The 27630-nt window shown below is 37.5% G+C and overlaps 2 protein-coding genes and 1 long non-coding RNA gene across 3 annotated transcripts; 2 read left to right on the top strand and 1 right to left on the bottom strand.

Annotated features, from left to right (window-relative positions):
- Positions 1–1936: 1936 nt before the first annotated feature.
- On the bottom strand, positions 1937–27513 carry LOC136800487 (NAD-dependent protein deacetylase sirtuin-2-like). The gene is made up of 13 exons (XM_067057146.1): positions 27320–27513; positions 26889–27011; positions 25976–26124; positions 25187–25243; positions 24489–24557; positions 6646–6769; positions 6005–6064; positions 4253–4308; positions 3833–3909; positions 3429–3480; positions 3156–3202; positions 2636–2702; positions 1937–2134 (listed from the first exon to the last, which is right to left on the bottom strand). Exons 1-13 carry the CDS (start codon positions 27462–27464, stop codon positions 2018–2020), a joined length of 1143 nt encoding a protein of 380 aa, XP_066913247.1. The 5' UTR covers positions 27465–27513; the 3' UTR covers positions 1937–2017.
- Positions 17302–17595, top strand: LOC136800424 (uncharacterized). The gene is made up of 2 exons (XR_010845706.1): positions 17302–17372; positions 17558–17595. It is a non-coding gene; the product is annotated as an uncharacterized lncRNA (long non-coding RNA).
- LOC136800435 (microfibril-associated glycoprotein 4-like) lies at positions 18961–22962 on the top strand. Its single transcript, XM_067057092.1, has 3 exons — positions 18961–19631; positions 20102–20343; positions 21311–22962. The coding sequence occupies exons 1-3, from the start codon at positions 19157–19159 to the stop codon at positions 21560–21562; spliced, it is 969 nt and encodes a 322-aa protein (XP_066913193.1). The 5' UTR covers positions 18961–19156; the 3' UTR covers positions 21563–22962.
- Positions 27514–27630: the final 117 nt, after the last annotated feature.

The raw sequence follows: 27630 nt of genomic DNA, 5'->3' as shown, positions 1-27630 counted from the left end.
CGTCGACTTCTCAGGTGTTGGCATTGGTTTTCCATGTCGTTTGCGATTGTGATCAGACGGTACTGACAGGATGGAATACGTGAAGGTTGCCAAGTTCAATCTTTCCTTCCATGCTTTCTTTTATTCCGTATTTATGAAGGAAAAAGTATAAAAACAACATTATTCTACTTTTGTATCTGTTTTCCAAGTTTAAAATTTACCTATGGGTGATTTAAAGACATCCTAGGAAACCTTGACGTGAGAATAACGTTTATTTTTCTCAAGAGTTCATGTAACTTATTCATATTATTTTATTACTTTAGAGCACCCTATTTTGTCCAGTATGTCATATTTATTATTCTTATGTTATTTAACCCGAAAATCATTTGTCAGCAAATACCTTTTTGAGTAGGGCGTAAAGAGATCACGAACACCGAAATATTGACCTTTTTTCTTGGGCCTCCATCAACACCAACAGCTAAGATTGCTAAAATCCAAATTTTGTCACCGGATGATAGATTGTCTCAAAACACCGACGGAAAAATTACTAATGTCGCCACACCGTGTAACCCCGTACGTCCCCCTTTTTGTCCTCTTCACAAACCTCATGGTTTCAAAAGACAATCGGATACGCGTCGATCGCAGTTCAAAATACTGAAAATATAGATTAAAGCAAGTTAGAGTAAAAAATAGGGACATTAAAAGGGGGTTGGGGCGTTCTAATAAGTTTTAGATCCGGGGCTTGGGAAAATTGGAAAAATTCACAGGCTGAGGGCCCGTTTATCAGGCTTGAAAACATCATATTAGTAAAAGTTTGAAGATTTTGTTCAAAAACCCCTATATTCAAAGGGCTGCTGCTGGGGGATCCCTGCATCAATCAAAAATATATTTACATTTTTAAGACAAGAAATCTATCCAAAATAAGATACTAAAATATTGAAAGAACAGAAAGTGATTTTGTCTCTGATTAAGTTCAAGGTATATTTACAACTGTTTAATGAATGATGATGATATGATGAAAATGATAGAAAAAATTAAGATAAAAAACATTTCAATTTTAATGTACAACTTATACTAAAAAAACGCAAAATAATAAAGTTCAACAAAAGCAATAAATTTTTCTCCAAACTCTTAGTACGGTTTGAATGATAGTTTTATCCAGCTGCCTACTGTATAGACAGGAGAACCGTCCTGTATTTTTATAATCTGATGTAACCTGGTCTGGGTATGACCTGTGAGGCAAATTTGTGCCTCAAAAATTTACAGTGGAAGATTCGAATTTAGCACTGTCCTCACTTACTAAAATAAAAACCAAATTTCAGAACTTGCGCTTTCTCTAAGAAAGTATGACCAGTAAAAGAATAACAAAATTTGATTGGCTTTGTTTTCAACCGCTATTAGGATCTGGGAAATTCAAACTCTCAGCCCATACCATGCTATATATTTCGCCATCAGTATATAGAATAAGAAATCATAGCATGGATCTCCAGGCTACCTACTGTAGGGAATATTAGCGAATTTATGAATTTGCACTTTAGAGGACGATAAAGTGACTAAAGCGGTTTGGAATAACCCGCAGTTCTACAGTAAAAGTGCTGAATGACCTCAGCTAGTCATATAGTCAATATAGACAAATTAGACGGTAAAAAAGAATTGTTATTTGAGATGTCAAATTTCAATTTCTGAAAAAAAATTGACAGTAAAGTTAACTGAGATCCATGAAAACTTTCCAAAACCCCAACAGTTCAAATCGATTCCAAGTCATGTCTAATAGTGAAAAACACCCACAAGAGCTTATAATTGAAATCTAAACGTCAAATTATGCGTCGATGGGTATACAATTTGAAGCAAAACTGAGACCACAGGAACTTCCGAAAATCAAACTTTCGACGAAATTCTAAGATTTCAAATTTTCGATTTCTGAAAAGAGCTCGGTAGTGAACTTGATAAAACACCCGCAAAACCCTTTAAAATTTGATAGGAAAAGTCTAGAACATTTTACCAATAAAAATGGCTGTTACTGTTATCATTTCCCAAATCAACTGGAATCTGTTTCATTGACGACAATCTCGGGAGGATCTGGATGGCTATCTTCTGAACATGATTCTTGACTTTTTTCGATTTCAAGCCCTTCCATTAAACGTTCAAGGTCATCCTAAAGATGAAAGAATTATAGAAAAAGTATTAAATTAACCAAATATCCCTTACACCAGAAACAGTAAAAAACGGACTAGGTTCGGGTTGATCCGGGTGAAAATAACATCAAAGTTCTGGCTAATGGGTCTATCAACAAATTCGAGGTCAAATAGAAAGGTAGGAATATACTCATGATTCAAACAGTTTTGATTAAATGTTGGTCAAATTTTCTGAAACTAGTGACCTTGCAGAGAGTTCTGCAGCTTTTTGTGATTTTGGTGCCCTTTCAAGGGAGTAGATTAATTTCTTGAACTCTTAGAGAGATCTTTAAGTGTGAAAAAGGTCCTATTAAAAACTAAACTAGAAATAGTGAACTTGTAAAGGTTTTTTTTTCTCGCTTTTTGTGATTTTGGGACCCATTTAAGGGAGTAGATTGATTTCGTTAACCGTTAGAGAGATCTTTGAAGTGTGAAAGAGTTAAAAAGCCAAAAAGGTCCTATGAAAAACCAAACCACAGTACCTTCCAGCCCAAAAGTTCAGACAATTTTGAGCATCCTTCATCACAGTCACCAAGCAAAGCGACATCCCTGAAAAATAAAGCATTGGTATAACGTGTTTTTCTTTTAAACACCCCATTCTTATCAACACCCCTTTCCCATATGTTGAACGGTGAAAAAGAATGCGGCTATTGTATTTTATTTTTCCCGACATGCTTCGGACTCGGTCCGTTCTCAAGGGAATGATGTTTCCCTTAATATTGATATTTTCCTCTTTCGCATAAAAACCCCAATAATCTCACCCAGCATTTGTAAATGGAATTTTCAAAAAATAAACACACCCTTGGAATAAATGCCACATCTCTAGGAGGTGCATTTATTTGAAACAAGTAACAGCAAGTAACTGTCATATGAAGGAAAAGTCAAGCTGATATTGACCCGTTTCTATATCTCTAAAATGACACACATTATTTGAATTCAAAAAATAACTTCTGTATTAGCCAAAAAACTTATATTATACTTTTACTGTTGGTTTTTCCTCACCTATAACTGTTGGGTCCATCGAAATCAAAACCACCAGAAAAAAAGCTCTATAAAAGAAAACTCATCATTACCAGAATCTGTTATAATATTAAAACATAAAATTTGAAAACAATATGATATTTTTCAAGAGTTTAGGAAAAGTTTTCCGCTGATAAATCGAGAATATCACGGAATATCACTAATCTTCCCATGACTCAAAATATTTTAAGTTTATTATCTCCCAGACAATTTCAATCAGGTCCAAAGTTTTTATTAAATGTTCTCTAAACTTACCTGTCCACATTTCTCTTTGTTAATGAGCAATCTTGGAACATGATCACCAACTCTAAAACATTAAACATTTCTTTTATTCGTTTGAGTATAATGACCCTACATTTTATGAAATTTTCCTGAAAAAAGTGCCAAAACCTTCATTTTCCTAGGGGTTTTAGGGAAAATCACCACAAAATCACTTAATATTGACCCCCCCCCCATTTCATGAATTTTCCATCCACCCTTACGATAAAGCACAAATGAGTATCACAAAACAACTAATCAAGATTTTTACTGCTCGATTCTTACAGACTTTTAGGGAGGGTAAAAAACGTGAAGGTGAAAGTAAAAGGGTCTAGGAGTAATAATTTTAACAACAGTGTTATGCTTAGAAATCGCTGTCTCGTTTTGAAAAAAATACCAACCTGTTTATTAGAGAAGCGAACGGTTGAACAGTGAGTGAAGTACCCATCACTATCAGCAGATCGGCTTTACGAAAATCCTGGAAGAAAAGGAAAACTATCGTCATAAATTTTTGTTAAATTGTTTCCAAACAAAGCGGAGAAAACTTTAGCAAAAGGCAAAAAATCTGATCGAAAGTCTTATCTGTGTTACTCAATGGTATGATTTAAACCTAAAAATGAATTTCATGTCAAAAACTAAAAAAGTATTTTCTCGAGAAAAATTGTCCCTGTGGGATGGTCTGGAGAAAACTTTCCTAATATTTTCTTCAAAATATTCATATTCTGCCTTTTCCCGACATTTTCTTTCAAATTGATGAGGGTTTGGCAGGCGGGCGCAATGATATTACTTTTTTGAGATAGTCTGGACAAAGAATAACTGACCTGCCCCATACAAGTGAAGAAACGCAAGGGAAGATTTTCACCGAAGAAAACAATATCTAGAAAAAAGAAAGTGAATAACGATAGATAGATTCTAAAAGTGTAATTTCTTTGATGAAAATTGTGTAACAGTGGCGTATTCCACCCAAAAACCAAACATTCAAACAACCATAGATTGCCCTTGTACATGCTTTTTTAAATAAGAACCAGTAAAATTTGACTAAGGCTGGGCTGTTCTTAATTTTTTGAAATTTTCGGAATTCTGTTCTTACGATCCTCGTAATAATAATAAGTATTCTTAGTTTCTTTACCTAAAATCTGTCAAAATCTGTTTGTCTCAGTAATTCCCTAAATCTGAGGCTCAGATTGTTCTTAATTTGTTCTTAAATTTCGGCCAATTTTCAGTCTTGCGTTCTTATAAAATTGTTCTTAAAGCGTGTGAAGGTGAAAGAATTTGTCGGTCACAATAAGAGGAGTCAACAGTTACGATAGAAATATTTCTCAAACTCTGAAATCGTAAAATATCAATCACGCAAAAATTATATACTGAAATCTCCATAATTTGGCATCTCCAGTCAACTAACCCTCACAACTTAAATCTCCAAATCTTTATTGTCCTTTGTGTTCGAGTAATATAATATAAAACTCTTCTGTACATCTACCGTCCACATGTTACGCCAAATTTCGTGTAAAACTAACCGGGTCCGAATGACAGGAATGCAATACATTCAAAAATAAACGTACACGTTTTTTATAAGAACAAACTATATAAGAACATAAGGTTTCGATGGCCAAAATGTTAAGAACCTTTTAAGAACATTCTAAGGCATTACTTACAAAATGGTAAAATTTAGAACATCACAAGAACATTTTAGGCTTATATGTCAAAAAGTTGTATTGTGCAGTGATCTCTGACTTAGGTTATAGTAGGGGACCAATCCTTAGGATCCGTAACATCTTTTATGCGACGCAACCGCATGTGGTTAGTTTGAAAGTAGGAAGGTTTTTAAGACTTTTTTGAGAGGGGGTCCACGAATTAGGCCCGGCAAAAGTTTTTATGACTAAAAGACTGACGTTTACAGACAAAACAGTAAGTAAGGGTAAAAAATGAGTAAAAACGTTTTTCAAAAGTCAAATTTGAAGGAAATGAATGAGACCGTCGGAAAGAGCATGAAATTCTGAGCAAAAAAAGTATACTACAACAAGTCTCTTACTCGAACGCACGAAGAAATACGGCCATCTAAAGTTTGAAATTCTGTCAGATAGAGTACAATCGACGTCAAATTTTGTCTAAACCGTACGGAGTCTGACAGAGTTTTGAACTTTAAGTGGCCGTATTTCTTCGTGTGTTCGAGTAAGAGACTTGTTGTAGTATACTTTTTTTGCTCAGAATTTCATGCTCTTTCCGACGGTCCCATTCATTTCTTTCGGATTTGACTTTTGAAAAACGTTTTTACTCATTTTTCCCTTACAGTTTTGCCTGTAAACGTCAGTTCTTTAGTCATAAAAACTTTTGCCGGGCCGAATTCCCGGGCCCCCTCTCAAAAAAGTCTTAAAAACCTTCCTACTTTCAAACTAACTACATGCGGTTGCGTCGCATAAAATATGTCACGGATCGTAAGGATTGGCCCCCTACTATTAGGGCCTATTCCCATTTTTGGGAAAGAGTATGTCTTGTGTTGTGTTGTCTCAAAAAGTTAAGAACATCCAAAGGCAAAAATTTAGGATGTCCTTATAAAAAATTAAAATAATTACCAGGTTTCACAGTGCCTCCACAAGATTCACATATGGGAAGTTCTGATGCAAAGATCTTCTCTGTGAACAAAAATAAAGAAATGAATATATATTACCATTACTTTACTTGACTTTCATACCCTTGGCCTTGCTGCGGGGAATTCATTCTTGGGCGGTGACGAATGGGGAGAAAATTGATCATTGCTTTTGTTTAAAAAGTGTGTAAGCAAATGGTGTCCTTTAAAGTAGTTTTTTTATCGCCCTATGCTCCAAGTCCAAATCAGCAAAACATTTGAGGGAATAAGGGTTTAACCATTGAGTTTAAAGCCCGAAAGGCTAGAGTAGAATCTCTAACCTTTCCCAGGCAAGAAAAATTAAGCCACTTAATTTCCATCCAGAACGCGTCTAGAACGCGCTGCGATCATGACGACGGATTGAATCTAGCGGTTTCTTTGTTTTTGAGGACTGCATTTTTTGAAATCTAGCGATAGATTTTATTTTCAATCCGGCATTTTTGTAAAATCCACGCGCGGGCGTTCTGGATGAGAAAGAAGTAGCTTCATTTCCCACCCAGGAGTCTCGAATCTAGCCCTTCGGGCTTGGAAGTCAATGGGTTTAACATCTCTAAGGATCTAGAAACAAAGGATAAGATATAAATATACCTTTCATCCATGACTCTGAGTACTCCTTTTCACATCCGATACAGTGTGACGTCATAAAGGTTCCGTGAGCAGCCACAATTTTGTCTTGAGGTACACCCGCTACAACTTCCAGTCCGTCGATATTCTAAACACAAAAATGTAATACGAGTTAAAAAAGCAATGTCTTCTCCTTAAAAAGTACAGTGAAGGATCGTCAAGCTCCGTAGCATAAAGGAAAAGCATTCGACTAGAACACTTGTCTATACACAAATCTAGTATCTACGGCTAATTTCAAAATTCATTGCCGTAGAAGGTCTGTTGTCATGGTCCTTTCTCATTTGAGATTTTTCAAACCAACCGCTGCAATGGAGTGTTGGCGAGAGAGGGGAGACGATGAGAGAAGTGATGCTATTCACAAATCATACTCCATCGCAGAGGTCTCACTACGGGAAATTTTCATCGATAAATTTTCGATAAACATGAGATACACTCTGGTGGAGAGTACTAGAACGCGAAAGGTTGTAAGTTTACGCCCCAGACAGTCCTAAAAAATTATGTGTTTTGGAGTCAGCGAAGCCTTTAAATCTTCTTAATTTGTTTCTAATATTTTGGCAATCGAAGCCTTATGTTCTTATCTAGTTTGTTTTTATAAAAAACCTTCTAATCCTAATTACTTCAACCCCTAAACTACAAACAACTATTCACATACTTAACATGGAGTAGTCCAATTATGAAAGCATATCCAAATTAAAACCGACTGATTTTCTGAATAGTAAGCTGTCTGGTGCAATAATGGCTTTGAATTTGGTGACATCTCACCTACTCAAGCCATTAAATACAAGTATTGACATAGTTAGCAGGGAATACTTCATAAAAAAACGAAAAACAAATTCTGATCTTCTGAATAGTGAACTGTTTGTCTGATCAAGCAATGGCTTTGAATTTAAAGAAATCTCACCTACTCAAACCATTAAATACAAGTATTGACATAGTTAGCAGGGAATACTTCATAAAAAAACGAAAAACAAATTCTGATCTTCTGAATAGTGAACTGTTTGTCTGATCCAGCAATGGCTTTGAATTTAAAGAAATCTCACCTACTCAAGCCATTAAATACAAGTATTGACATAGTTAGCAGGGAATACTTCATAAAAAAACGAAAAACAAATTCTGATCTTCTGAATAGTGAACTGTTTGTCTTATCCAGCAATTGTAATTTGACCAATATTGAACTTATTGAACTGCAAATTTTACCAATATCTCAAGTTTGATCTCATTCTATCTTGAGTCTCTTCCATTTGTTTTTGTGTCTATTCTGGTTTCTTTTAAGTGCATTTTTCAGTATTTTCAGTGAAAACCAGGTTTTCTGCATAATTTATGATAATTTATTTTGTATTTTCTAGTTTATATCAATTTTAGTTTGATAGCCAACTTGGTTCATCATATTTACATTTCCTAGCTATTTTTCATAATTTTAGTATTTATGGCCAACTTGGTTTAGATTTTCTATAAATATGGCAGCTTGTCCACTTTTCTTCAGAGTTCAGTTGACATGTAGCACTCAGAGAGTCAACACCTCAAGACTTAGTCATTTTCTCAACATAAATATTAAATAATGTAAACAAACAAAAGTCAATCAATGATAGTCTTCAAATCATTTTGACATTTTGGATTCTCCTTCACAGTTCTTTCACTCTGGCAAGCTGGTAAGCATTATTTATTATTTACTATTCAATATATTTCCTCTTGTTTACTTTAATGTATCCTCTCTTGTATGTATGATACCCTAGTCTCATATACTCTAGACTTTGTTTGATATAGACTTAGTCTTAGATTTTATTCATTTTTGTTTTTTCATGTAAACTAATTTTGGATCTTTGTATCTATTTAGTTTGAATCCTCGATTACAAATATACGTCAGTACGAGAATCCTCAGTGGTGAACTCCATGCAACATTCAAACAGCAAGAGATCACGCAAGAGAATTGATTACAGATTACTCCATCATACCGGGCAGGTACGTGAAAAGACACAACTTATCAATGATCATGTAAGTGACAGTTATTCATCCCCTGATACTACCGCCCAAATCGAACAACCTATAGTCGCTCCACATAACCGATCGGACGTCTGCTACAACGTCACGAGGAATTGTACCACTTCAAATTCCGAACTTAACGCAAACTCACAATACAATTTGATCTTTCAAAATCTTCCGATGGATGATCAATCTTCAGAGTCAGAGGATTCAAAGATGGATGCTCGGTTACTCAGGCAAGCCTCCAATTTAGGACATGACCCTCATGAACAAGCATTCCATTATGAACCCCCACCTCAAGATAGCGTCTCATCATCTCATCATAACCTTTTGTTGTCTCAACATGGTGTCGCTTCGCTTCAACATAACGCCCCACCGCCTCAACATGATGTTCTGTTGTTTAACCATGATGTTCTATCGTTTGAACATGACGCTCTGCTACTTGAACATGACACTCCGCCGCCTGAACATGACGCTCCGCCGCCTGAACATGACGCTCCACCGCCTGAACATGACGCTCCGCCGCCTGAACATGACGCTCCGCCGCCTGAACATGACGCTCCGCTGCCTGAACAAGACATTTCTACGTCTCATCATGGCGCTTCAACGTCTCATCATGGCGCTTCAACGTCTCATCATGGCGCTTCAACGTCTCATCATGGCACTTCAACGTCTCATCATGGCGCTTCAACATCTCAACATGGCGCTTCAACATCTCAACATGGCGCTTCAACGTCTCATCATGGCGCTTCAACATCTCATCATGGCGCTTCAACATCTCATCATGGCGCTTCAACATCTCAACATGGCGCTTCAACGTCTCATCATGGCGCTTCAACGTCTCATCATGGCACTTCAATGTCTCATCAAGGTGCTCCTACGTTTTATCATGGCGCTCCAACGTTTCATCATGACGCTCCTACATCGCAACAAGGCGCTCCTACGTCTCACCAAGGCGCTCCTTCGTATCATCAAGGTGCTCCTTCGTTTCATCAAGGCGCTCCTTCGTTTCATCAAGGCGCTCCTTCGTTTCATCAAGGTGCTCCTACGTCTCATCAAGGTGCTCCAATATATCATCAAGGCGCTCCAACTTCTCATCAAGGTGCTCCAACATATCATCAAGGCGCTCCTACGTATCATCAAGGTGCTCCAACATATCACCAAGGTGCTCCTACGTCTCATCATGGCGCTTCTACGTCTCATCATGGCGCTCCTACATCTCATCATGGCGCTCCTACGTCTTATCAAGGTGCTCCAATGTTTCATCAAGGTGCTCCAATGTTTCATCAAGGTGCTCCAATGTTTCATCAAGGTGCTCCAATGTTTCATCAAGGTGCTCCTACGTCTCATCAAGGCGCTCCTTCATCTCATCATGGCGCTCCAATGTATCATCATGGTGCTCCAATGTTTCATCATGGCGCTCCTATGTCTCATCATGGCGCTCCTGCGTATCATCAAGGTGTTCCCATGTTGTATCAAAGCAATCCATGGTCCCATCATGGTTGGTCACACACCTACCCTTTGACCTCACAACTCAACGCTCCAACGTCACCCATCAATGGTCAGACTTCACCCATCAATGGTCAGACTTCACGTATCAATGGTCAGACTTCACCCATCAATGGTCAGACTTCACCCATCAATGGTCAGACTTCACCCATCAATGGTCAGACTTCACGTATCAATGGTCAGACTTCACGTATCAATGGTCAGACTTCACGTATCAATGGTCAGACTTCACGTATCAATGGTCAGACTTCACCCATCAATGGTCAGACTTTACCCATCAATGGTCAGACTTTACCCATCAATGGTCAGACTTCACACATCAATGGTCATACTTCACACATCAATGGTCAGACTTCACACATCAATGGTCAGACTTCACCCATCAATGGTCAGACTTCACACATCAATGGTCAGACTTTACACATCAATGGTCAGAATTCACCCATCAATGGCCCGACTTCACCCATCAATGGCCCGACTTCACCCATCAATGGTCAGACTTCACCCATCAATGGTCAGACTTCACACATCACTCCTGTTTTGGTTAATCAATCATCAGGATTTCATGGTCACACTTCAATCAATTCCACCAATCATCACAGAACCAAACTTATCAACCAGACTTCTTCTACACCAATCACCAGAATTTCTACTCCAACCCTCAACAAAAGAACACCAGTCGAAATGGAAAGGGTAAAGCAATTGAACATAGAGCAGTGTGTTATTGCAAACGATCTTGAAGACATGGTTGTGGAAAGTGACATTGAGGAACTTACTCTTACAGAGGCTGAACTATTGACATCCAAAACTGAATCACTTCGTACTCGATTTCGCACAATCCATACAGAATTGCAGCTAACACTTGGAGATAACAATTACCTTGAAATCTTCTCAACAAGGTTTAACGAAAGTTCAGATTCATTCAGAGAAATCATACAAAAGATCAAAATTCATATGAGAATTCTGCGACGCGACAGAGAAGTAGAAGATTGTGAATTACAGAAGATCCAGTTGGATTCCCACAAGTTCCTGATGACTGAAATCAAAACTTCCATCCCAACATTACGCACCACCTTCAGCCAAGATCCGACCAACTTCAGCTACGATGAATTGGTCAATGCAAAATCAAACTTGAACCACTACACAAAGAAGCTGGATCACATGGCCCTCCAAGTCAAAGAAATGTTGGTCAACTCACACAAAGCAGACCACAGTGAAGTTGATGGAATCATCCAATCATATCATGAAGTCTGTGCACTCAAAAACAAATACGCTACAACCATTGAACATGAAGCATCAACCAATGAAGTACTCAAGCAACAGAAATTTCAATCATCGAAATTGAATATCAAGCTTCAAAAGTTCAAAGGGTATGAATCTGATATTGATATTTACACCTTCCAAAGCGACTTTGAGAAACTACACAAGAAGAATACACCATCATCAGTTCTCCCAGATCTTCTCACAAACAACTACCTTGACGGTCCAGCCTTGAGTCTTGTCAAAGGAATTGATAAGATAGATGAAATATGGACACGTCTCAAATCCTCGTATGGAGATGCCAAATTACTCCTTTCAAAGAAGTTGGCTCAACTCACTCAGTCAAATCGGATGTGGAGGACTCGTGATCCTGAGAAGTTGATCGAGTCAATCAGTAAAATCCTCAACATCATCAAAGACGTTATCAAGTTGGCAAAGCAACACAACATTGAATGTAATCTCTACTACGGCAACGCCATCAAAGACATCTATGCGTTACTCGATGACAAACGGCAAACAAAATGGTTTGAATCTATTGATGGAAGACATCTAGACGATGCTGACATCTGGAAAGAATTCATCACCTTCCTCGAGAAAGAGTTATCAATTCAACAAATGAAGTTGCTTCACTGCACCAATGATTCTAAACCAGTCCCTCCTCGAAATCCTTCCTCATCACACCACTCTGGTAGACAAGATGATCAAACTCAAAGTCCTGGCAACAACAAAGATGCATGTTTCATTTGTGGTGAAGAAGGACATAACAAGACAAATGGCCCTAAAGGTTCAAAGATCATTCAGTACTACTCATGTCGAGTATTCGTGGAGATGACACCATCACAACGATTTAATGCCCTAAAGAAGAAAGGATATTGCTGGCAATGCTTGTATCCTGGTGCACTTCGATCAAATGAGAAACACAAAGAAGGTCGATGTCAAAATCACTTCATCTGCAAACATCAATCACATGATAACTTCCCTACAAAGAAGCATGTCCTCGTATGTCAAGATCATGCATCCAACAGTCAGAATGAAGATACCCTTCAAACGTACAAGGACAGATACATCAATCGACAATCAAATGTATCACCCTTCTCGAAGGACATAAAGCTGGTCTTCTTTGCCACATTCAACTCGCTGAATAACCTTAATCCTGATCCAGAAGTTGACAACAATGCCATTTACATTTTGCAGACAATTGAAGTTGACGGTCAAATGTATACAATATTCTTCGATCTAGGATGTAGCGATATGGTCATCACTGAAAAAGCTGTCAAGAAACTGGGCAAACGTGCTTCATTAGAGTTCAATGGCAAAATCCCAATTGGAGGAGTTGGAAAGATTTCAACAATCAGCTCTGGAGGTTACAAAATCCTTCTACCACTCTTCAATGGTCAGGATGCCACCATCAGAGGCCTTTGTCTCAAACAAATAACTTCCAAATTCCCAGTTCACTCACTCAAAGAAGTTAAGCATGACATATCAAAGGCTTACAAGGAAGATGGATTTGACCCAACCAACCTACCATCTTTGCCTGCCTCAATTGGGGGAGAGGTAGACATAATGCTTGGCATCAAATACAAGAGATATCATCCCAAGGAAATCTATCAATTACCATCTGGACTTACAATCTTTGAGTCCTTGTTCAAGAGTGCAGATGGCGGAAGAGGAGTTGTTGGTGGACCACATCGAGCTTTCAACAAGATCAACAACAGTCACATTGCCAATCAAGAGATGACTTCATTCATTGTAGACCGTCATCAGATCCTACGCTCAAACATCAATCCTGACACTGATCTCCTTCATATGAAAGTTCCCAAAGACCATTATCAAAATCTAATGTTGGACATACCCAACCATTCAAATGCACTTGTTTCACGCAACCAAAAGATCTTTGAGCAAGCAGAGAACGCTGGTAGTGAAATCACCTACCGATGTATCAACTGCCGAGATTGCAAAGACTGCAAAAATAATGCATCAACAGAATCGATCAGCATCAGAGAGGAAATTGAGCAACAAATCATCAACCGATCCGTCACCATTGACATTGCCAACAGAACCTCATATGCTCATCTGCCATTGCTCCACAAACCAGAAGTCAAACTTTCAAACAACAAACACAAAGCATTGAAAGTTTATTATCAGCAACTGAAGAAGCTTGACAACAATCCAAGTGACAAGGCTGATGTTCTCTTATCAGAAAAGAAGATGCATACATTGGGTTTCGTAGATTACGTTGAAAATATGACACCCTCCCAACAGAATTTATTGAATGACAGTGAAATTGTGAACTACATCCCATGGCGAGCAGTTTGGAAACCAAATTCTTTATCCACGCCTTGTCGTGTGGTATTTGATGCCTCCCAACCAACCAACAGCGGATACAGCCTTAATGACATCTTAGCAAAGGGTACAAACAATATGAATTCACTCATTGAGTTATTGATCAGATGGACATCACACCAAACTGTATTTCATACTGATGTTCGCAAGATGTACAACTCTGTCAAGTTAGTCGAAAGTCATTGGTGCCTGCAAAGATACATTTGGGAAGAGAATTTGGACAGAACAAGAATCCCAAAGGAAAAGATCATCAAAACTCTAATTTATGGAGTCAAATCCTCTGGTAACCAATCAGAACGTGCCCTCAGGGAGACAGCACGTTTATCAAAAGACGAGTATCCTGATGCTTACGAAGTCATAACCAAAGATGTGTATGTTGACGATTGTTTATCAGGTGCTGAATCAATGTCAGCAGCAATCAAATTGGCAGATGGCCTGGAAGTTGTAGTCAATAGAGGTGGTTTTGCATTGAAGGGAGTCACTTTTTCCAAACAAACACCTGACAAGGATCTCTCTGCCGATGGTGAAAGCATCAGTGTGGCTGGTATGAAATGGTTCCCACTACAAGATGAAGTATCCTTGGATGTCAGTGAACTTAACTTTGCAACAAAAGTTAGGGGGAAGAAACCAATGTCAATCAAGGATATCCCAAAGAACCTAACTAGAAGACAATGTGTATCAAAGGTGGCAGAATTGTATGACATCACAGGAAAGATAACACCCATCACAGCAGGTATGAAACTGGACCTACACAAACTTGTGGATAGAGGTCTTGGATGGGATGACAGAATTCCAGATGATTTCAAACCAATTTGGGAGTCCCATTTCGCTATGATGGAAGAAATTTCAAATGTGAGGTACAGAAGAGCTTGCATTCCAGAAGATGCTGCAAGCCTTGAACTAGATACAATCGACACTGGTGATGCATCCAAGCATATTGCATGTGTTGCAATATATGCACGATTCAAAAGAAAGTCTGGTGGATATTCAAGTCAACTGGTTTTCTCGAGATCAAGGCTCGTACCAGATGGCACCACACAACCTCGAGCTGAACTATATGCTGCAACTCTGAACGCCCATACTGGTGAAGTTGTGAGAAGAGCATTTCAAAAGCATCATCAATCTTCACTAAAGCTAACAGACAGCCAAATTGTGCTTTTCTGGCTTCATAGTGACAAACAATTGAAACCCTATGTCCGCAACCGTGTCAACGAAGTTCATCGCTTCACAAATCCTGATGACTGGAGGTTTGTCAAAAGTCAAGACATGATTGCTGATATCGGGACAAGAAAAGGTGTATCCTTGAATGAAATTTGTCAAGATTCAAAATGGTTCAATGGTTTTCCATGGATGAAAGAATCAGTGGAAACCTTCCCAACCAAGACTGTTAATCAAATCAAGCTCAATCAGGATGAAGTCAAGGATATTGAGAAAGAGCAAATTATATCAACAATCAGTCCACAGAGCATGTTGTCAATGTCATACTTGTCAGAAGCTCAAACTTGCCATTTGTCATCATCAGCACAATCAATATCTGATCGATACAGTTTTTCAAAGTACATCATTGATCCTAACAAATATGGTTGGAAGAAAGCCACTTCAACTCTTGCTCTTGTGATCAAATTCCTGAAACTCAAGTCGTGTCTACCAAAACCATCTTCAAAGGATAACAACGCGTTGGCACAGGAATATTTCTTTATGAAAGCAACCCAAGAAGTGAAGAAATTTACACCATCAAAGAGATTGGCAAACATTTCATCTGAGAAAAATGGAATTCTTTACTACAACGAACGTATCCTTCCAATCGAAAAAATCACATCAACTGGAAAGCTCACCAATGCAATGTTTGACTTGTCCTCGTCAACCTTCATTGTCCCAGTTGTCGACAGATATTCGCCAATCGCTTACAGTATTGTTAACTTCATTCACTGGCACCACCCGGTGGCTAAACACAAAGGAGTGGAAACAGTGTATCGCTACGTTCTACAGATCGCATATATCATCGATGGACGAGATCTAATTCGTACTATCAGAAGGAATTGTCAAAGATGCCGCTACCTGGCCAAGAAAGCAATCAACGTTGAAATGGGTCCAGTATCCCAGCACAGTCTCAATATTGCACCACCATTTTATTCAACTCAAGTGGATCTATGTGGTCCATTCAGTGCATATTCAAGTTTCAATAAGCGAAAGAGTATAAAGCTTTGGTTGGTGGTTTTTTGTTGTACAACAACATCAGCAACAAAAATACATGTTATGGATGACTACAGTACACCATCATTCATCCTATCGGTTATCAGATTTTCAAGCAACGTTGGCTATCCCAAGTATTTGTTGCCAGATGAAGGCAGTCAATTAGTCAAAGGATGTGATTCTCTCCGACTCAACTTTAAGGATCTTCAAAACCAACTTCATCGCGACACAATGATCGAATTTGAAGTATGTCCAGTTTCAGGTCATTTCATGCACGGAAAGGTAGAAAGGAAGATTCAAGAAATAAAGAAATCAATCGAGATGAATTTCCACAACCATAAGCTTTCCTTAATGCAATGGGAAACTGTTGCAGCACAAGTTGGAAATACAATCAATGACATGCCACTTGCTCTTGCTGGACAGACTGATTACGAGATATCTGATGTTTTAACACCAAATCGTCTGCTACTGGGCAGAAATAACGAGAGAAGTCCAACCTTTCCTGTTGATGTTAGCACAAAACCTGATAAATTCATCAGGTTGAATCAAGAGATATTTCAAGCGTGGTTCGAAACATGGCTCGTTGTCCATGTGCCACGGCTAATGCATCGACCAAAATGGTTCAAGAACGAATACGACATCAAAACCGGAGACATCGTCCTATTTGCAAAGCGTGAGAATGCACTCTCAAGCACATACCAATATGGAATGGTGAAAAGTGTCGAGAAAAGTACAGATGGAAAGATTCGAAAGGTATTGGTGAAGTATCGAAATCATAGCGAAAATGTTGATCGTGAAACGTTTCGTGCAACTCGTGGCTTGATCATGATTCACCCGTATGATGAATTGAGTATAAGTGAAGAATTGGCATTTGCTGGTTGTATTAATGAATAAATTTTGCATCGTGTCTTTGGGCAGTGTAATTTGACCAATATTGAACTGCAAAATTTACCAATATCTCAAGTTTGATCTCATTCTATCTTGAGTCTCTTCCATTTGTTTTTGTGTCTATTCTGGTTTCTTTTAAGTGCATTTTTCAGTATTTTCAGTGAAAACCAGGTTTTCTGCATAATTTATGATAACTTATTTTGTATTTTCTAGTTTATATCAATTTTAGTTTGATAGCCAACTTGGTTCATCATATTTACATTTACTAGCTATTTTTCATAATTTTAGTATTTATGGCCAACTTGGTTTAGATTTTCTATAAATATAATACAGCTTGTCCACTTTTCTTCAGAGTTCAGTTGACATGTAGCACTCAGAGAGTCAACACCTCAAGACTTAATCATTTTCTCAACATAAATATTAAATAATGTAAACAAACAAAAGTCAATCAATGATAGTCTTCAAATCATTTTGACATTTTGGATTCTCCTTCACAGTTCTTTCACTCTGGCAAGCTGGTAAGCATTATTTATTATTTACTATTCAATATATTTCCTCTTGTTTACTTTAATGTATCCTCTCTTGTATGTATGATACCCTAGTCTCATATACTCTAGACTTTGTTTGATATAGACTTAGTCTTAGAATTTATTCATTTTTGTTTTTTCATGTAAACTAATTTTGGATCTTTGTATCTATTTAGTTTGAATCCTTGATTACAAATATACGTCAGTACGAGAATCCTCAGTGGTGAACTCCATGCAACAGCAATGGCTTTGAATTTAAAGAAATCTCACCTACTCAAGCCATTAAATACAAGTATTGACATAGTTAGCAGGGAATACTTCATAAAAAAACGAAAAACAAATTCTGATCTTCTGAATAGTGAACTGTTTGTCTTATCCAGCAATGGCTTTGAATTTAAAGAAATCTCACCTACTCAAGCCATTAAATACAAGTATTGACATAGTTAGCAGGGAATACTTCATAAAAAAACGAAAAACAAATTCTGATCTTCTGAATAGTGAACTGTTTGTCTTATCCAGCAATGGCTTTGAATTTAAAGAAATCTCACCTACTCAAGCCATTAAATACAAGTATTGACATAGTTAGCAGGGAATACTTCATAAAAAAACGAAAAACAAATTCTGATCTTCTGAATAGTGAACTGTTTGTCTGATCCAGCAATGGCTTTGAATTTAAAGAAATCTCACCTACTCAAGCCATTAAATACAAGTATTGACATAGTTAGCAGGGAATATTTCATAAAAAAACGAAAAACAAATTCTGATCTTCTGAATAGTGAACTGTTTGTCTTATCCAGCAATGGCTTTGAATTTAAAGAAATCTCACCTACTCAAACCATTAAATACAAGTATTGACATAGTTAGCAGGGAATACTTCATAAAAAAACGAAAACAAATTCTGATCTTCTGAATAGTGAACTGTTTGTCTTATCCAGCAATGGCTTTGAATTTAAAGAAATCTCACCTACTCAAACCATTAAATACAAGTATTGACATAGTTAGCAGGGAATACTTCATAAAAAAACGAAAAACAAATTCTGATCTTCTGAATAGTGAACTGTTTGTCTTATCCAGCAATGGCTTTGAATTTAAAGAAATCTCACCTACTCAAGCCATTAAATACAAGTATTGACATAGTTAGCAGGGAATACTTCATAAAAAAACGAAAAACAAATTCTGATCTTCTGAATAGTGAACTGTTTGTCTGATCAAGCAATGGCTTTGAATTTGGTGACATCTCACCTACTCAAGCCTTTAAATACAAGTATTGACATAGTTAGCAGGGAATACTTCATAAAAAACGAAAAACAAATTCTGATTTTCTGAATAGTGAACTGTTTGTCTTATCCAGCAATGGCTTTGAATTTAAAGAAATCTCACCTACCCAAACCATTAAATACAAGTATTGACATGGTTAGCAGGGAATACTTCATAAAAAAACGAAAAACAAACTCTGATTTACTGAATAGTGAACTGTCTAATCACAGTAAGTGTATACAACTCTCCCCGATTCGATTTGTACGTGTTTTAAAAATTAATTTCGAGTTAGGTGGTAAAAAGGAAAAATACCAACAAAAAAAGAAACCTTTTTTCCTCAGTATCAAAAGAGTTGTCAAAGCAAAGTGTGAGACGGAAGACATAAATCTCGATATTTTGGTGAATTAGGCAGATTTTTGAGACGAAAATACGTCTCAATATACTTTATACTTTAGAACGGAAGAACTTTTTAACACTGCTACAAGTAGCCACAAAACAGCTACCTTTACCATCGGAGTATGTTTGATAGAAAGTGTATTTGGATGTTTCTATTCAGTTCAGCAATTATAGTTTGCTTCACTGCCGAGGAAATTAATGGTTCGAAAGTGTTTAATCTTGCTGTGATAGACAAGAGTATCAAAGTTATCCCTTATCACGCGACAACAGCACATTACAGACAATGCTTCAGTATTTGTTCTCTCAATCCTAAATGTCTTTCTTTCGACCATTCCTACACATTTGAGATAGGTGAATGTAGTTTTTACGATATTGGTTTACCTGTACTTAACCAAACAAATAAATTGATGGAGAAGACAGGCTTCAAGTACTACACCATCCCGATCATTGCAACTGATTGTATTGACTGGTACAGGCTGGGCCATCGTGAGGACGGTGTCTATGAAGTCTATTTGCTGGCGAAGTACAAACGTCGCGTTTATTGTCTTATGACTGGATCTGGAGGTGGCTGGATGGCCTTTCAGCGTAGATTCGATGGTAAGATTTGTTTTGGCAAGTTAACGCAACTTGCAACCTTCTACAGTTTCTAGGCGTGTTTTAAAATGAGAAACCTATTCAACCAATAGGACGTTTTTGGATATTTCTGCTTCTACACGTCTTTATAAGAACAAACTGTACAAGAACGCGTGACTTCGATGGCCAAAAGATAAAGAACACGTTAAGAACATTTTAAGGCTCAAGGATTCTAAAAAACCCAATTTCATAGGAAATTGAACAAAAATATACTTACAAAATGGAAAAAAAATTTAACAGCATCTGAAGGCTTAAAAAATATTTCTTATAAAAAAACCTCTAACCCGACTAGAACCAAGTTTGAAGAACTAAAGACTGAGCAATAAGTGATGAAAGCAAGGAACTTGGTGAAGGGATCAGCAAAATAGGGAAAAAAGAAAGAAATACGGGATTGAAATGGAGTAATGGGAATCTTCGACTTTTAATTTCTTCAGGAAGTGTACAGTTTTTCGGTCGAAATTGGGAAGATTTCAAAAATGGTTTCGGCGATTCTGATGGTGAATATTACCTTGGCAACGAGCTATTGCATTTATTGACAACTTCCGAAAAGCATGACTACATGGTACAAGCACATGCCAAAGATGGGAGTCGAAAACGAAAACAGATTCACAACGTCCGCATTGAAAGCGAAGAGGAGAATTACAAGATCGAATACCGTGAAGAAGATATTGATAGCGTAATGAAAAGATTTTACTTTCAAGTTATTAGATTCGTGGGCAAGCATACTGGCCTCTTATTGGTAACTCTCTTTGATGGGAGTTTTCTTTTGAAAGGGGTATCCGCAAAAGGAGTTAATACAATACCTACAAATTTGTCTTTCTTCAAACGGTGCAACCTTTATATATCTCTGGACCAAGCTTTATCCACCATCTTTGATCAGAGTTTTTTTTGAATTGGTACCCGTAAAGAAGCCATTACATTGTTCAAAATTTGTCTAACGACAAAATGGCGCTACATCACATCACACGAGCAAGCAAAGTAGATCTCGGTGCGGGTACCACTTTCAAGAACACTCCGATCAAAATATTTTGCTTGGCCGGAATTAATACCCCATTGAATATTGATATTGATTCCAGGGTTTATTCCTTTTTTTTCGAAAAAAAGTTTTCACTTGGTCTATCCTTAGTCGTAATATTTTTACTATAAACTTTTACTAAGAATGTCTAGGTCTAGGAGTCGTCTCGATAGAACCGTTTAAGTAACGATTTATGTAACCTGTCAGCTCACTGAATGCAGTTTCAGGATTTTCCGGAAGTACAATTCAACTTAGTTTTATAGGTTTTTCATGTCTTAAGGCCGCTACCCACTCAGCATTTTATGGTCGGCGAACAAGGCGCACGGCTCGGGCGCTTTGGTCGAAAATGCTGAGTGGGTAGCGACCTTTATATTACGTAACTTTCGCCATTATGGAAGCAAACGTTCGGTTTGCGTAAAGACCAGCCTCTCCAGATTCGAATATTTGCTTCCATAATGGCGGAAATTACGTAACTTAACAAAACATAAAATCCTCTATGGAATAAAACATTAAAATTTGATTTGACACGATCGCTTACGCAAATCGAATGTTTTCTTCCACTATGTCGGAAGTTAGTCAAATATCCTTCTGATCAAAATGTTAAATTGATCAAAATAATTTTTTTCAGGCCTCTGGTAGCGGTACCAATTATGGACTTGTTATGAGAGGTCAAGACTTCTTAACTTTTGATCATGACCGATATGACTGTGCTCAAAGATATGGGGGATGGTGGCATAAAAAGTGCCATGCTGTCGCTATGAATGGAAACTATATATCGACAAATCACGCTAACGGTATTATGTGGGGTGGTTGGAAAGGACATGGTGAGTCACTACAAAGTTGTTTGTTGATGGTACGACGTTCTTCTTTTCATCATTGAATACAAAATTTCCCTATTGGCAGTTTCATGTAAAAAAGTCACAAAAAACGTAGAGTAAAAGCTCTGATTGGCTAAAGGTTGCGCAATTAAACATATGCCCAAAGTATGAGGTAATCTTTGCATGCCTCAGCCAATCAGAGCTTTACTCGACGTTTTTTCGTGACTTTATTTACATGAATCTACTGAAAGGAAATTTGTGTTAAATATTTTCCTTAATCCGATGGCTTATGGAAGACTTTCCCAACGTAGACCTCACTTGATTCGGTCATGTGCAGTATCCCAGCTGGCACACAACGTTGTTTCAACGTTCATCTAACGTCATATGGACGTTGTGAACGTTAAATAAACGTTGAAAGAACGTTGTGTGTCAGCTGGGATATACACGAAGACTGCTTGCAAAAGAAGATGCTCGCACATGTCGTGGAAAGGAAATATGTTGGAAGACCACGTGACATAGATAATCAGACAAAATCAATGATAACATGACATCCCTTAATATGAGCGATCGCCTTGCTTGGCATCAGTAGCATGGTGGGTCGACTAAAATTCGCGCAAACTGGGGAGGCAATTTTGAGGTATTTTCTCTGTTATCTGGCCGAAAACTGCCATATCTAAGGCGTAAAAGAGCGAAGGGGCGCCAAAATCAGTAAACAGAGGTGTTTTTTATTTCGGCGCCCCCAAAGAAATCCGGCTGCCCCCCCCTGCCACCACGCTACTGCTTGGCATGCGACCATCAAGAGAGGGAGGCGTCCAACCAAGGCTGCTTTGAACAATGGACGATAAACCGTGCAGCAGTAGTATAGTCAATCGTCGATTTATTGTAATTTGATTTTTATCAGGCGTAGTGGTATAGTGGTTATCCAGCCCAAGTTCGATACCCACCGTGTCTCCACGATTCACTTGGCAAGTGAATATACCTTCGCCCGGGTCAACTCATGCAATTTGAGGGGAATTGGGTACCATTACTCTAATACAAGAGTGTGGGTAGATTAGACACACATAGTGACGTGTCATGGCACTCATAAGGTTCGGCCTCGTGTGAGCATCGCTTTTCTAGTGTCAAGTTGCAGTGTCTGCCAGCGCCGCGATTCCTACTCCTTCGTGGGTAGGACCCGATATTTATGATTGGCTAATACTCAAATCCCGTTATCCACGTGTCTACAACGAACGCACAATAGGAAAGGGAACAATCCGTTTAATATAAACATAGTCTGTATAAAAACCCTGTTCTGGAAGCTTTTTGTTAGCTTTTTCCTTTGTTAATATAAAAAGATAAAAGTCGATTTTCTCAGCTTTTGATCACGTTACCAAATACTTTCTTCTTCTTCTTTGGATTGGTTTAAGATCTAATCACATATTCAAAAATAGCCTGTACCAGACTGAAAAGATAACGCGAAGGTTTAGGCAACATTCCGTGTCTCAGACATTTTTACGCAAATCTCTGAATGTCTCTGCGGTGGATTATAGATATTTGTTGCATTCAGTCTAGCTAACGTGACGTTACTTTTAACGCGTCAAGGCAATGGTATCTTTTAATTTTCAAAAGAGCACTCCTACTCTTTGTGTTTTTTAGGATTTTGTCCCCGAAAACTGGGACAAACTGAGACGTCACCGTAACAGACTGATCTACGTCAAGTTTTTTTTTTCAAAATATAAAAAACACCCGTGGCGGCAGGGTGATACATGCTAGATCAAAAAGTGAGCACAACAAACCAATCTCTCAATGCAAGTTCAAGAAACACAAGGCTTCCAGACCGGGGTTTTTTATACGGACTATGATATAAAGTTGTTTGTAAGAGCACCCCTAAACTGCTCTTTTCGCCCGTGGCGGATTAAGGGTCGGCAAAAAGGCCTAAAAAGGGCTAAAACTACGCGTTAACTTTTGTCCTTTTTTTACCATATTTAACAGAATTAAAATGTGTGTGCACTAGCATTTAGCCTTTAATCTCTTTCACCTCATTATTAGAAATATCATTTCGCCATGTTTTCTGCACCACATAGTATTGTAATTTTGAAATCACCATGTTTTCTGCACCACATAGTATTGTAAATTGAAATCACCATGTTTTCTACACCACATAGTATTGTAATTTTGAAATCAACATGTTTTCTGCACCACATAGTATTGTAATTTTGAAATCACCTTGTTTTCTGCACCACAAAGTGTTGTAATTTTGAAACCACCATGTTTTCTGCACTACATAGTATTGCAATTTTGAAATTACCATGTTTTCTGCACCACATAGTATTGTAATTTTGAAATCACCATGTTTTCTGCACCACACAGTATTGTAATTTGAAATCACCATGTTTTCTGCACCACATAGTATTGTAATTTTGAAATCACCATGTTTTCTGCACCACATAGTATTGTAATTTTGAAAGCTTGTGTTTTTTATAAAGTCTGAATATAAAAATAACAGCAAATACACCAAAGGAATTCGAGTCTAATGACTTATATACCATTTTCAGTGTTCGACATCCGTCAATCTCACTTAAAGTTTTTGTTTTTAAATAAGGGTAACATTGTTAGCTTACTCGTCAATTTTAATTCACAAGCTTTTTTACATTGGATTGACACGGATATGGAGCAAGATTGGTTAGAAATAGAAAAAGAAAAACATTATTTTGCTTATATATATCAGCACAATATAACAATAGGAAGACACTGTCCTGATATGAAATATGTGTCTGATATGAAACGGGAACACTTATGAAAAAAACTTAACCTTCAAAATATTACATAGGCGATATTACATTACTGTAGAGCGTCAAGAAAATCTGTCCCTTCGCTGCATCCCTTCAAAGTGACGCATATATTGATTACAAGAGAAACCCCTCCTCCCCTGAGGGTTGGCGTGATGTAGTGGATTTAGGGTCCGTTGGGAGAACCTCTTACAGAAAATGGAAGATAGAAATGGCATACCTGAGTGTAGTTTCGCAGAAGAAGTCCATTTTCGTGAAGAAGTTTTATGAAACGATGAGACGGCGTTGGCTGGAAATAAGAAAAACGCACGTAATATACATTTCGGGTATTTTGAGACCACCCGCTGAGAGAGAGAGAGAGAGTCAAGTATTAAAATGGAAACATTGCGCATGCACTCACACCACGCGCACTTAAAAAATGCAATCGAAAACTTGCGTCAAAACAAACTTCTGAAAGAATTATAGCTACGCTAGTTATTTGTTATAACCTGCAATGATACTTCACGCATGACACGTATCAACTCTAAAGGACTTAGTTCTGTAAGAGGATCTGCCCAGGTTGGCGCAACGCTTTGATCTTTTGCATCCAGATTTGACATGAATGGCAAATTAGTTTTTGAGCGCAGTGATTGATTAAAACATAACAATCGCACAAAGATCACAAACGTAAGCATTAGAACCCAGTCGCTTTCATTTTCGTTTTCAAGCAAAAGGTTACGCGCTTTTGATTATTTTGGCTTAACAGCCATGTCATATCAAGTTTCTTAGTCATATCATTACTTTTGCCTTATCCCTTTAGAGCAGAGCGTGGTATGCGCAGAATGGATGATCTGTTATGAGATTATACTTATTATGGTTTTTGTATTAACATGTGATATTTGACACTTTAAAAAAAAATAAGAAATTACTTATACCAACTTGGAAATTTCCAGGGTATAATTCTTTTGCCAGCAAAAAGAATGGATCTGGGTTTTCCTGAAAACAACAACAACAACATCCATAGAATTACTTTATTAAAAGTTCATCAAAATGACATTAGCGAAGAAAATCATCTCCAATGCATCAAAAATCAAACTGTGAAGAAATACACCCGCCCTTTCCACAGACCCGATGGGACCCCCTTCTAGAAAAAACGGCCAAAATATGGTTTCCCCAGTGGAATAAGTTATAATCCACATTGCAAAAAGAAAAATATCGTGTTATTTTTTCCATCTTCGCTGAATTTCCTGACTTGAAGGGGTAGTGTAAGAGTATTAATTCCATTGTATTCGTTTCTGCTTCTTGGAGCTCCACAGAAAATCTTCCTTGGTTAATTTTTTGTTAATTTTTCGAATTTCAAGGTTTTCCTGATCGTGATGTTTGATTGGCTGGAAAGAAATTCTTAGTCAGATTAAATAAAACGACTTTTTCGTATATTACTTAATAGAACTAATCTCTTTTTATAAGAACCAAAATATTTGAAGGCTTGGCTTTTCTAACGTTTTGGCTCTTTGATCTTAAAATTGTTATCTTGTTCTTTATTTCTAGGAGGAAATCGAGGTACTTTATATTTGATAATTTATTTTTACTAATTCGCTTTAAATTATTCCAGGCTCAGCTTTTTTTTTAATTGTTCTCAATTTCTGGAATTTTCTGGAATTTTCTGGAATTCTCATTGTTCTCATAAAATGTTCTTATAAAAAATTGTGTAAAAAAGAAATGGTTTACCTTAAAATAGTCTAGTTCAAATATAGCTTGAGGGTATGGTAAATTGTATTTCTCTAGTTTGGAGTAGAGCCCAGTACCCGGCGATCGAAAATCTGGAATACCGGCCGATGTTGAAATCCCAGCACCTGTCATAACGATGATATTCTTGCCTAGAAAGAAAGAAATCAATTGGAAAATACATTTGACGCTCTCTTATTCCATTTTCACGGGGAATTAGAATTTAATCGAATAAGGGAACGTATCGAATAGTAGCGCGTTGTTTATGAAAGTTTCTTGTTATCAGTATGGAGCGTATCGAATAGAAGAACGTCGAATTATAGAGATAGTCAACTGTAAGATTAATGTACAATAAGATATCAAATACACAGGACTGTAATTCATCTAAAATTACGTTTCAAAACAGCTGATTGGTTGCAGCGATATATTTGGGTGAAAATAAATTCAATGGTAAAAATAATAAAAAAGATCACCCATGTTCGCATATACCGATATAATGTCGATGTCGAACCTTCATTTGTCCCGTGTCAAACAGAAAAAAAAGCTTACTGGCTTAATAAACGGTTAAAAATCTATCGAAACTTTCAGTGGCTTGGTAGTTAACCCAGCTGGCACACAAAGTTGTTTCAACGTTCACATAATGCTATATACTGTCGGGTACCTATAATAGCCGCCCCCCCCATAATTAATTTTTCCACCCAGGACATTCTTATTCCAACCCCCCTCCCCGCTTATCAATTTTTGGGAAAATATTTTTGAAAGTTCCCTCTTTTGTCCTAATTTTACTGTTTTAGCCTCCTTTTCAAAAATTTTCCACCCAGGGCATTTTTATTCCAACCACGGCTATTAGGTACCCGAGAGTAGGCATTAGATAAATGTCGAAAAAACATATGTGTCAGCTGGCGGGAAGTCTTACAACGTAATTCTCTGATGTGTTCGGCTATCCCTTCGATTGTTAAACTAGAGATCACTTTTTCGTGCTTTTCCTCCGTTTGATTGGTTGAAATTCCTAACGTCTTGAAATATTCGAACAGGCGATCTGAAAAAGAAAAGAACGGCTTAGTAGATCTTTTTCAATATTTTATGTTTTTTTTCAAACGATCAGCTTCAAAAGCCTCTTGGTTGGATGTGACCCTTCAAAAGTGTTCAACTTTTTCACGATTTAATTTTTTTCCAGTGGTGCTAATCGGAAGAAAAATTGGTATATTTATAATAGTATGGCTTGTGCTTCAAGCTTTTTGATTTGATTTAAAACATTGCGACTATTTCGACGATTTTTTTCAAAAAAATACAAAAATTAGGATTCGGTCTCAAGCTTTATTTTATGGGTTCATATTGTGATAATACCTCTAGCCGATTCTTCTGTTATTGCCCCCGCCCCACCACTTGCTCCACCATCTTGATTGGTGACGTCATTAGAGATACCATCTTCTTTATCATCGGCTTCCGGTAATTTTGATGAGCCAGCATCATTTGTTGAGCTGTTGCTCATGACAGTGGGAATCTTATTTTCTTATTTTTTCTTTTTCTTTCTTTAGTCACTAAAATTATGAAAATGAAAAAACATGTCAAGTGGTATTTGTAATACATATTAGCCTATACATTTAGGTTTCGAAACCTGAAATAAATCTATTCCAGGGGGGCAGTAGCCCAAAAAC

The sequence above is a fragment of the Clytia hemisphaerica genome, unplaced genomic scaffold (genome assembly GCF_902728285.1).
Source record: "Clytia hemisphaerica strain Z4C2 unplaced genomic scaffold, Clytia hemisphaerica genome assembly, whole genome shotgun sequence".
Classification (NCBI taxonomy): Eukaryota; Metazoa; Cnidaria; class Hydrozoa; order Leptothecata; family Clytiidae; genus Clytia; species Clytia hemisphaerica.
The sequence above is the reverse complement of the archived record's forward strand: the minus strand, read 5'-3'. Positions and strand labels throughout refer to the sequence as shown.

Excerpts from the sequence above, each read along its gene's own strand:
- LOC136800435 (XM_067057092.1), top strand. The coding sequence starts at position 19,157 with ATGTTTGATAGAAAGTGTATTTGGATGTTTCTATTCAGTTCAGCAATT. Across the intron at positions 19,632-20,101 it reads CTTTCAGCGTAGATTCGATG|GAAGTGTACAGTTTTTCGGT; the intron begins GTAAGATTTGTT and ends TAATTTCTTCAG. Across the intron at positions 20,344-21,310 it reads GTGAAGAAGATATTGATAGC|GCCTCTGGTAGCGGTACCAA; the intron begins GTAATGAAAAGA and ends AATTTTTTTCAG.
- LOC136800487 (XM_067057146.1), bottom strand. The coding sequence starts at position 27,464 with ATGAGCAACAGCTCAACAAATGATGCTGGCTCATCAAAATTACCGGAA. Across the intron at positions 25,244-25,975 it reads TTGAACTAGACTATTTTAAG|GAAAACCCAGATCCATTCTT; the intron begins GTAAACCATTTC and ends TGTTGTTTTCAG. Across the intron at positions 3,481-3,832 it reads TTCGCTTCTCTAATAAACAG|AGTTGGTGATCATGTTCCAA; the intron begins GTTGGTATTTTT and ends TTAATGTTTTAG.